Source organism: Lemur catta, chromosome 9 (assembly GCF_020740605.2).
Source record: "Lemur catta isolate mLemCat1 chromosome 9, mLemCat1.pri, whole genome shotgun sequence".
In the NCBI taxonomy this organism is placed as follows: Eukaryota; Metazoa; Chordata; class Mammalia; order Primates; family Lemuridae; genus Lemur; species Lemur catta.
This window is the reverse complement of record NC_059136.1, coordinates 33344199-33356363: the sequence shown is the minus strand read 5'-3', so window position 1 is coordinate 33356363 and position 12165 is coordinate 33344199. Positions and strand designations below refer to the sequence as shown.

At 40.3% G+C, this 12165-nt stretch overlaps 1 protein-coding gene across 2 annotated transcripts in view; it reads right to left on the bottom strand.

Annotated features, from left to right (window-relative positions):
• The window catches only part of ADCY8 (adenylate cyclase 8), a 216352-nt gene that overhangs the window by 87917 nt on the left and 116270 nt on the right, over positions 1–12165 (bottom strand). For both annotated transcript variants that reach the window (XM_045560407.1, XM_045560408.1), the window contains exon 7: positions 7223–7493. In XM_045560407.1, coding sequence (XP_045416363.1) covers positions 7223–7493 — 271 coding nt within the window. The remainder of the gene's footprint in view (positions 1–7222; positions 7494–12165) is intronic.

Sequence of the window (12165 nt, the reverse complement as noted above, 5' to 3'; positions counted from 1 at the left end):
GTTAAATACAAATTATCTGTGGGGAAAAACTTGCCTGTGATTTTCTGCATATGGAGATTGAATACAATCAGATATTCTGCAGCAGGAGCAGTAAGCTCTGAAGACACACTTTCTTTTTTAAGACCAATATTCAATATGTTAGGTGTACTGAAGGGGAGAAATTTCAGGTCAGAGTTCTCTGTGAGGAAAGAGCTGTGCTTCTTGAGCAAGGACACCTGGGTTGAGATGGTAGCCTGGCTCTTCCTCTCTTCCTGGGTCTCGTTCCTTCGTTCTTGGCTCACCTCCTGTTTCTGTAGGTCTCAGTTTAAGTGTCACTTCCTTGGGAAGGTCTTCCCTGATTAACTCAGATCAATCTTCCCCCCTCTACTACACTGTCCTGTCATAATCATAGCAATGTTCCCACTGAGCCTGTTGGCCTGTTAGTAACACCACCAAACTGTGAGCTCCTGAGGGCACTTGGTCTGCCTTCTTCATCTGTCTATCTGTAGCACCTGGGAAACTGTAGTTTCTCTATCAGTAGTTGATAAATGAATGACTGAATGAATGAGTGAACAAATGAGCATCTTGGTGGGACTGCCCTTTCCGAGTTGAATGATAAAAGTAAAATGAGTTTGAATGTATAGAGGGCTGTTTTTCTCATAGCGTGTGTATGCACACACACAAAAAGGGGGACTGTCACTTAGTTTGAATCCTGCCCTTTACGGGCAGAACAAAGAAGGAAAGAAGTCAAATCCCAGGGATCAACATTTCTCAATAAGAGAATATAATGATCATGTAGAAAGCAAGACCTTGAAAGTAGGCAAAGTATGATGATGTTTGTAATGATGTTTGGGTGTTTATCTATATAAAATCAAAACTCAGTTACCTAGAATGCTAATGGAAAGGGTAAATTTCATTCCCTGGTTAGGTGTGATTTTACCTTGAGTACTTTTGCTTTTTTGCTTTAACTTCTATTGCTGAATTTAATACACACGCTTTAAGACAGTTCACTAGGATAAGCATAACTATAAACAGTGGATATTCCCATTGATTCCCAATGAATTATTTATCCTCTGGGCTTTGGATCATAGGATTCTGGAGTATATGTAACTCACCAGTACAGCCATAGTCTCCCAGCATGTGTCTGAGTGGAGGAATTGAATGAGGCAATGTCAGAGCTGAAAGGAATTGTTGGATCATCCAGTCCAGTGCTGCCACTGTACAAGTGAGGACACAGAGCCTTGGTGGGCAGAAGGGGTTGCCCAAGGTCCCTTAGTAGTAAGTGGGGAAGCCAGAGCTAAAACTCAGTTCTTCAGAGTTTCCATTCAGGCCCTTCCATTATCATACAGGCAAATTTTGGGTCCTGCAGAGATTTTACCCAACATCACAAGACTCACAGTCTGCAGGACTAACCAGTTTACTTTGAGGAATCTGAGAATCAGTCCTGGGTCTACATGAGGGTTTTAATCAGGACAGTGATCAGATGAGAATCATTCCAATGAATACAGAGAACAGGACCTAAGAGAAGTCCCAGCTGGAACTGGTGAAGGTACCGTAACCTCCGTATGTTCTTTTACCCTGTTTGCCCACCCAGCCAGCTCCCCACTCTCCACACTGCCTTTGTTTCTGGTCTCCGCATTCTCCAGTTCAAGTGGGACTACAGCAAAGGGTTGTTTGTTTTACTATGAGGCAGATGTGAGAGGCTGCCCAGCTTTGCCTTTCTCCATGCAAACAACCATCATACCAGGACGTTCAGGTGATGAGATCTTTCAGGGTAGGATTTCCAAAACTTAGCTGGAGGAAAATCCGGTCGTTTCCTGAAGCTTTTACATAAAATTTCTAAATGGCCTTGGTGGGCAAGTGACCCATATATGTCAAGGTTTGAATACAAGCACACACATACCATACATACATACACATATATACCCACATCACACACATACATACCACACATATATACACATACTCACACACCATACACACATAACACATACACACCACACACACACAGTACACATATACTCACTCACATGTCTCCTGAGACTGACAGATCTGAGAACGAGTAGAAGGTAGAAACACAGCACATGTCTTCAGGCCACACAGAGGGAGGCGGTGCAGTCTGATGGAAAGCATGTGGCTTTTGGAGTCATAGTGGGTTCGAATTCCAGCTCTGTTACTTACTGCAGGGAATTCATTGATCACTCTGAATCACAATTTTATCACTTGTGAAACAGGCACATCACACATACCCTGTAATGTTGGTGTGAGAATTAACTGGAAAGAATGTGCATACTTTCCTCAACTGGGTACCTGGCTCAGAGCTCTCTATTCCTGTCAGCGTACACGACCCTGTAGATATCTATCTGTACTCCAGGCAATGAAGTGCATTTGCTTTCCATTTTTCATGTGAAATATAGAATTCCAACTATATTTATAATCTTCATGATGCACACATTAACTTCAAGATGACAATAATGACCAATTCAGTCTATTGTGTAAAAATAACTAAAACATACAATAGAGGTACCAAATGTGTACTTTTCCCCATATGACTGTTTAAAAAAGCCTAGACAAATAATAGAAAAATATCTGGGTCCTGAGGCCATAATAAATGTGACTGGATGAGATGAAGGAGATGATTCCACAATATATGGGGAACAGAACTCAGGCTCTGAAAAGGGGCCTTGCTTCTAAAAGAGCAACTCCGCCACTCTTGGTATATCGCTTGTCATAAAAATCCAGTTAAAATGATTAATATCCTTCACATGATAGATTTTATAGCTACATAAAATCTTAAGTCTAAGATGCATTTTCTCTGTTAAGTCCTCTGTTGCCCCTATAGTTCACTATCCACAAAGCAGCCAAGGTGACCTCTTAAAAATTTCAGTCAGATCCATGCTACTGTCCTGCTTATAACCTTTCTATCACTTCCCCTGGAATAAAATACAACATGAACAGGCATGTAGGATGGAGCTCCTAGCCCCTTCAGCTCCATCTGATGCTCTTTCATCCCTCTTCACTGTGCTCTTGTCACTTGGCCCTTTTTGCTCATCTTCTAACACACTAAACTTTCCATCTTATGACCTTTGTACTAGCTGTTTCCTCTGTTTAGGATGCTCATCTGGTTGTTTGTATGCGGGGTCCTTTCAGCACTCAAATCGAATCTTCAGAGTGGCCTGCTCTGACAATCCTATCTGCAGTCATTCTATCTGCTCCCTGGTCATCTCTCTCTCTCTCTTTCCTTCATAGCACTTCTATGTTATGGATAATTGTCTGCCTTCCACGCTCCCTTGAGATGCAAGTTCTTGGAGGAAAGTGATTCATTACTGTATCCCAAGCATCTAGTAAATTGAGTACCTGTTAAATAACTGAATGAACAAGAGCACAAGCCTAGATATAGATTGTAGTCAGAGCATGCACTGGAAGGGAAAAATATAATCTTTACTATAAGGAACATTTTCTTAAGTCTTCCTTTTATTTCCACTGTTGTTTTTATTCTGAGAGATTCAATGACCATGTTGATAACTGACAATCTAGCCTTGGAATTTCTGGATGGTCTCCCACAAATGTAAAATTTTCCACTTTTGGTCTACTTCAACTACCTACTTTCTACTTTTGTAATCTTAAATTCCAGTGGACCACCTGTGATCATAAACTTCTTGCCTTCTAGTTTTCTTACTTTCATTCCACTTAGAGTGGAATGGAAAGTCTCACTGGGAACTGAGCCAGGGTTCAGGAAGCCAAGACATCAACTCAATTGGCAGAGCATTTGTACGTTCCAGGGGTCACAGTTGCAAAGCACGGGTGCTCAGGATGTCCAAGAGCAACCTGGATACCAGAAAGCAGACTTGGACCAACCAGCAATGTTAACCCACATGGATGCAGAAACAGGAACAGGGAAGATGCACAACATGAAAACCAAGGGAGTATGGTCAGGCAAAGACACGTATGTACTGAAAGACTCACATAAGGGGCCAGATATAATTATTAGTGATATTTCTTGCTCCTCCAAGCCATTGAAAGTCTACTGAAATGGGTAGAGGGCAGGGAACAGGGATGTAGTTGGAGTTCTTCTTGGAAACTCAGAGCCCTCTCTGTCAGTTACAATAACCTGGATTGTGAATTCACCATCGCACAAAATCTGCCTCCTGCTGATGATGTCCTTCTATCCAATTCCAATAGGCAGTTTTCAGTCTTCATTTTACTGTCCCCTCCTTCTCAAAATGCTATACTCTCCAGGCTCCCATGACACCACATCCCCTGACCACTTTGACTGCTTCCTCTCTGTCTCTGTCAAGGAATCCTTGCTCTCTTTCACCTTCTACCTGGTATTCCTCAAGGTCTGCCCTGTGCCTTCTTATTCTTTAATTTTACATATTCCCTACAGTGATCTCTTTCACTGTCATGGCTTCTCAAATTCTGAGGACTACCAGATCCACATCTCTTGCACAGTTCCTTTATGCCTGAGCTTCAGAAGCATGTGTTCAGCAGCCTTCTGGATATCTCGCCCAGGATTTTCCCAGGTACCGCAAGTTCAAACATCCTAAACTGAATGCCCAGTCTTCCCAACCTCCTTCCATTCCAGCATTGCTTATTTCAGTTGGCAGTTCTATCATCCACCCAGGCAGCTAAGCAAAAAACCTAGAAATCAATCTTGCCTGCTTCTTCTTCCTTACTACTTGTAGCTATCATTTCATTCATTCATTCAACAAACTTTAATTAGGCCCTGCGATTTTGGAGGTATTGTTCTAATTGTGAGCTAAACAGTGGTAAGCGAAACAGATGTAACTCCTATCTTCATGAAGAATATATACTACTGGCTGACTTTATTTCTGAAGTGTATTTTTCGTCTGTCCTTCCTCTTTTCTTTACTAACAGTAGTTGGCATATACTAGATGCTCAATTAATCCTTATTGATTGAATGAATACATGAGGATGTAACTATCTGAACATCTGTTGTCTACATAGCACAGAATATGACACAGCAATCCGGTGTCATTAAAAATATTTCAAAGCACACACTATGAATCAATAGAAGCCAAAACATCTGGCCAATTTAGCTGGAAAATCCCCAATGAAGCATTAGTACGTTTTATCTGTGTTATGCAAACACTCAGATGGTCGGGGCTTCCGTGGAATTGACTGGGTGTTTTGGCACAGCATGGACTCAGCCAGGCCAGTCTTGATCTCTTCCAGGGACACATTATGTCTCTGAATTGCACATATGGCTCACTGACTTCTAGAGTTAAGCGTAAGTACAAACTCTGAATGCTTGTGACTATTTTAATCAGCTCAGTTATTTCCCAAATGTTATTAGTGCCACGTGGTTATTTGTGAATATCAGCACACATTCATCGGCTCTTCAGTCTGAAGACATCAAAATGAATTGAGATTATTCATGCTGAAGATGGCACAGATGGGTCATATATAGCCAAAACTCTGGCATCATAAGAACTATGTGGTATAAACACCAAGAATAACAATTATTGGCTAATAATGACATCTTTTACAGTAACTATTTGATGACATCAACAAGTATCTTTAGGAAATAAGCAAAGGGGTATTTCAAATATTCTTATACAATTGAGCAAGATTAATCAATCATGGAATAAAACCAAGCATATCCACCTCTCATTGGTTCTCAATTATTAGCAGCAAGGTCAGGTACGACTGAGATTAGAATAATAAGAAATTATCTCAATTTCCACGATCAGCTTAAATAGAGTTTTCCAAAAATCAAAATCAAAATCAAAACAAATACTTAAGAGAGAGAACTTTATACAGAATTACTGAGGAATTCAGGGCGAGGCATGCATCTTTTTCTCCCTAAATACCCCACATTCAGGCTCAAGCTGACAATAGGCAGAAGCAGCAGAGAAGGCACTGTTAGCTGGCCATGCATGCACTCCAGGAGGTATATAAGACCATGATTTTCTACAACAGCAAAGTGTACCATGCGCACCAATTCAGAGATGGAAAGAACTAGGCATTGTAATTAGTTATGACTTGTGTGGACATAATAGGTTTGGGAGAAATTAAACGCAAAAACCTAAGAGTTGACTCTTGCAAGGCATGCAGGCTAGGTTCAATCTGCAGCTTTTCCCAGTGGACTCTGGTCCATGCATTGTCTCATAGCTCCTTCCCAGAGAACCAGAAAAAAAATTAAAGATAACCTAGCCTCAGAGTTCCCCATCGATCTTTCAAATGCAGAAGAAAGAGGGAAGACTTTCAGCATTTTAACCTTTTCTATTATAAATTTCTTTAAGCAGAGAGATTTTTCTTATCTACAAGCTAATGAGAAATGTTCAGGTCTATGTATTTAAAGCTCCAGACCTGCCAGATAAGTCATCTATTGGCTTTATTTCATTTGTTTCTTCAGGAAAGTATGGTGGAGTTACACTATTTAACTTACATGAATTCAACGCTATGTGCTCCGTCTAAATGGTTAAAGGGAAAGTCCATATTAGAGCAGGTGATTGTCCCAGTGCTCCGAGCAAGCATTCTGGGGAGGACAGAATCTCCTTGTCTTTTTTGATTCCTGACCTTGCGAAGCCTCTGCCTCTATTGCCTCCCAGAGTCTGAGCAACTCCTTGGGTTTCATGTGATTCCAATGTTTTTTAAAAAATGCTTTTGGTTATTGGTGATTTACTCCTTACATTCTGACTTTGTAGCCCTGTCCTTCATATAAGATGCAAATCCACACTATATAAAAATAGAATTATGTGGGTGGCTTTGAAATTGCATGCTATTCTTGAACTGCCTAAGTCTGGGCATCACTTGGTGCTACTTTCAGGTTCCCAAATCAACAGTGCCCTCCTGATTTTGGATCTCAGAGGGCAGCTCAGAACTGCTGATGGCCAGCTGCCTAGAAGAGGCATTCTCATGCACTTGACCCTCCCTTTTAGTTTAATAACAGCAGGTTTATCTTTTCCAAAGTGGGTCAATTATTTTGTGTGTGGTAAAATTACATTCCAATTTCACATGACACTTATTTTTAACTAGGTTAAAAAAAATAAAAGGGAGAGGGTGTCAGGAATCCACTGGCATTTCTGGCATTTCCTGAAATTGCATTCAGAAGTTAATTCTGTCCTGGGGAGATACAGAGATATGTTTGATCATTTGCAATAATGGTGCTCAGTGGAGAAAAGGTTAAAGATGAATCAGTTTTCTCTGAGGTATCTGGGCTGGAGATGCGCTCAAGCATGCAGTTGTGGCCAACCAGAAGAGGGCAGAGAGGACTTACATTCTGTTTCCCCACGATGTTATCAAAGGGCAGCTCGGGGCTCCAGGATCCTTCTGTGAACGTCGCCCCACTATTTCTCCTGTCTGAGGAGCTCACGGACTCCTTGATTATGTCTTCGGGCAAGGACAGCAGACTCTCCTCAGGCTGCTTAATTAAATAGGTCTCTATATTATGCTTCCTCAAGAATTCGTTCCTCTCTTTACCATGACCCTCTTCTACATTATAGTCACCGTTGAGGCAGTCCAGCGTGGCTTTGGAAATGTGAATCCTCCTGTTTGTACAAAGCATAGGTCATTATACATTCTTGATGTTGCTTGCAAAGGCTATTGCTGTTTTTTGTCCTGTGCAAAGCCAACATCAGGGCTGCACATGGGGCACTGTTAGGACATGTTTTCACGGGTAATACTTGTCCTCCTAAAACATGGAGGGAATAAAAGAAAACAAAAGTGTAAGAATAAATGCATGAGTAGGTTATCACTGAATTCACCACAAGGGACACTGCAGCCTCTGATAAAATATAGCCCTGCTGAGCCACTAAGCACTTCTTTTGGCTTTTCTTATGACTGTCAGCCTGATCCCAGTGAATTTTGAGAGTCAATGATTTTTTCAGTGGTTCTGATTATATTAGAAAAGCAAGTGTTGTAAATGTTTCTGGACACCAGTGGCAATTGTCCAAATGATCATGCAACCACAGTTCACTTATTGTCTTTCCTATCATTTCCATTTTCATGTATTTGTGTCTTGTTTCTCTAATTTGTTTATAACCTTCTTGAGAACAAGGGCAGGTCTTATAAGTCCATAAGGCTACAGTGAGGGTCCTTTGGGAAAACCACTATAAGATATAATTTCTTCTATAAAATATATTATAAGGAGCAGAGAACAAAGCTGTGGACACATGCAGGCTGGCAGTTGGCTAGGCTAACCCACAAGTTAAGTGACTCATTGCTGCACAATTGTCAGCCACTGTAGTTCATGACTCAAATTTCTTTTTTAGCAAAATAACATATGACACCAAGGCCTTAAGGATCAAACTTGATTCTTAGAAACTTCATATAGTAAATTCTTCTGGGGAAGAGTTTTTCTGTCCTCATAACTGTCTAACTGAAGCAGATGACTTATTGTGCTGTACTGTGGTCTGGGTAGACTAGATGGTTGGTTATGAACATGGACTTGGTTGCTAGATGGTATAGATTCAATCCCTAGTTCTATCACTTGCCAGCTGACAGATAATTGGGCAAATTACCTACCTTTCTATGAGTTCTAAAAACCCATAAAAATGAGAAAAATAATTTGGTACCCATCTCATAAGGTCATTGTGAGTATTATACGAGCTGATTTGTGTAAGGTAGTCAGAACAATGCATCGTACATTATACACACTACAAAAGCAAATACTTATTAGGAATATTCCAAAAAATGCCATTGTGATCATGTTACTATGGTGTATTCCATGCCTCCTCAAGGCTCACAGGGGACAGGGTAACTTCTGAATAAGGCCTCCATTCTCTGGCCCTGTCACTTCCAAGCTCATTTTTTGATGCTCTTCCTTTATACCTCCTCGTGCTGTCCCCAGCTATTCAAGTAATTAACAATTCTCCAAATTCAATGTGCTATTGCATGCTTACCAACAGTTTCCTACTCCCAGATTCAGCTCAGAAATCATTTCCTTAAGTCGACTTTAGTGCTCTGCGCCTTTGAATGAATGAATGAATAAAGTAGATGCTTAATACTTTGCTTGGCTTTGTGATTCTAGAAATAATGTATCCAAGGAAACAAATAAGTTTTTTTTAAAAAATGTTTTAGAGTAGCATTTTAAAATGCATTGTACTATTAGTACTATCTCCACTTCTTCTTTTCACCCTTCTAACCCATTCTGCTAAATGTATTCTTACAGAGAGGACAGTTATTGCAAAGGACATGTAAAGAAACAGAAACTACAAACAATGCATCTCTGATCATGCAAGGCATGTTCTCTACATCTTCCAGGTAAGTATCCTCATATATGATCATTGATTTCAAGTGCAAGATGTTAAATATGTGTGTGAAAGATGTTTGCTCTCTCTTGAGAAATTGCTGAAGTACAACATATTCTCAAGATACATTTTGTTAATACATATGAACTCAATGGTGTTGACCCAACAGAATAAAAAATCATTTGACCTTCCATGAAATGGAAGTCCCAGTCTGCTTTTTCAGATCAAGCTAAGAGTAAGTGCTGGAAGGCTGCCTTTTTTCCTAGGCAAAATGAACCTCCTAGAAGGATTTTGTAAAGTCTGATTGCTGATTTTCCTTAAAAACAACTAAATGTCAACCCCATTTGGCATTTTCCCTGGATTCTACATTGTATTATTCTGCTGTCAGTGTGCAGGGGGACTGATATTTATATATACTGCATCAAGAGCTTTGGGGTAAGGCGTTTGTGTATGAGATTATGTGGATTGTATTTTCCTCTAAGGAAATGAGTCAGTTCTTAGGCAGTATACCCACATGTTGAATCTCAAGTAAACCTGACAATTTCTGATAATTTTTAACACGAGGATATAGTAAAAGTAGTCATGATAGCAAATAAGACCTAACAATTGTGTAACACTAATTTTTCATAAATGTTATCTTGAAGCCAGAGGTATTACTGTATGCTTGACTCCACAGATTATCTCATATAATTTCCATTCTTCCAATAACCCTAGGTGATAGGCATTTATTTTTCTCATTTTGCAGATGGGGAAAATGGCCCGGAGACAATGATTAAGTATTTGGCTCAAAGTCATATTAATGGTTGGTGGCAGTGCAGGATTGAGATAAGAACTCTTGATTTCAGGGTCTCTATGAGACCCTGAAGCTATATCACATGGTAGCTACTATACCCACAATCACAATTAATATTTATTGAGCACAGGTCAAAGGACTTTATATGTACTATCTCATTTAATAAAAGCTCAAGAACAGTGATCCTCAAGGTCTGCTACCAAGGCCAGCAGTATCACCATCACCTGGGAACTTGTTAGAAAGGCACCACCTTGGGTCCCACTCCAGACATACGATATCAGAGACTGAAAGTGGGACCTGGCAAGCTTTGGTTTAACAAGCCCTCCCGGTGATTCCACTGCTCCAGTTTGAGAACCACTCTCTAGAGGTCCAAGGCTCAGAGGGTGTAAAGAACAAGACTATAAAAAAACAGAAGAATATAAACAAAAACAATCTCAAACTTTGGAGAGTTTGGACACCAGTTTTGGTGTTCCTGCATTTGTACACATTGGCAACATCCTATGAGTAAGCAGAGCTGGATGTTGTATAGAAGACTATGTGCTTTGTAAGCACTATCACATTTGAAACTAAATGTTTGAGGTTGATAGTGTTTTTGACCCAATCTTAACAGTGAAGAAACTGGGCAGGGAGATGAAGGAACCTGCCCCAACTTTCATAATCAGCAAGTAGTAAACCCGTGGTTCAAACTTGAGACTCATGGTTTAAACTCAGTCACTCTTCTGTTTCTTAATGGAATTGAGAACAGTCGCTAAACTGGCTTCCAGATGCCAAGGCAGTATCTTACAAACCCTCAAAGCTATATTCTAAGGTTTCCAAGGGGAATCTACTGAGTATATGGGTAATTCCCCATTCAGTTACACTTTTGAGACATAGGCCTGGAAACACAGATGGGTTGGCTGTTTGGCTTGTTTAATTTTAGCAGGTAGCTAATTATAGGAAAATCCCAAAGAATTTAAAGATTTAAGAAACTCAGTGGTGACACATCCATGTTACGTTAGTTCTAAACCTGTGTGGTGAGCAGTGGTGACACACCATAGATAGTGGGGGATCCCTGTAAGAACAACACCTGGCAGGGGCTTGTCCCTGCATGGAATACAAAGGACTTCATGCCCATTGCCAAGATAATCCTCAGAGGAGATCTGTGAGGTGAATTATGCCCATTTAGCAGATAAGGAAACAAATTCTCATGGAGGAGGGAAATAAATTCACAAGGCATCATATCATGAGTAGTGTTATTTCTCAGTCTAATCAGTGAAGAAAGTGAGACTCAGAGAAGTTAAATACTGGCCTAGATTACACAGATAGAGTGATGTCAACCCAAATCACATGAAAATCATATGCCAGGTGTGGGACACACTTTACATAATTTACTGAAGATAAAAGAGCTTAGCATGGAACAGAGTGGGAATCCTAATTTCTCTGACTCCACCTCCTGTAGTCTTTTTTTCTCCTATGATATCATATTACCTGATATCAAATATAATTTTCAAGGAATGATGGCAAATACCGGAGAAATCTGTGACTCCAAAGGCAGGTGTAGGAGGTAGGGAGAGAATATATGTACGTGTACTACTTGTCTATCTATCTATCTGTCTATCTATCTATCTATCTATCTATCTATCATCTATCTATCTATCATCTATCTATCTGTCAGTTAACCATCTATCATCTCTGAGAAAGAGAGCCTGCAGAAAGTACTACAACATACTGGCTTACATATTTTTGAGATCTTACTAGGTCCAATCTGTGTAAACAGAATCTTTATACCACTTTTCAAAACTCGATTGGCCTTTGCAGGCTACTAGCACCTTTGGGGATTCTACACTGTATCAATCAGACTTGCCAGCCAAATTTGGAAAGCTGAGTTTTCAAGGAAGAGCCTTAATTCCCTGAATGGAGCCCTAGGCCATACATAGAAAGCCAGTAGGTCTTAACTCTGGTTGCCCATTAGAATTGATTTAAGAACTTAAGATAGATTCTGCTTTAAATGAACCAGCATGGAGTCTGGACACCAGTATTTTTTAAAAGCTCCTTTGATATTCCAATGTGTAGCCATGTCTAAGAACCAACGCTATGTGGGGCAGGAACCTGAACCCCTCAGTGTCATCCCACCATCCTTGTTGCCTGTGATGCATTTTACTAGATTTTGGGGGCTAACAGTTGCATGATATTTCAATA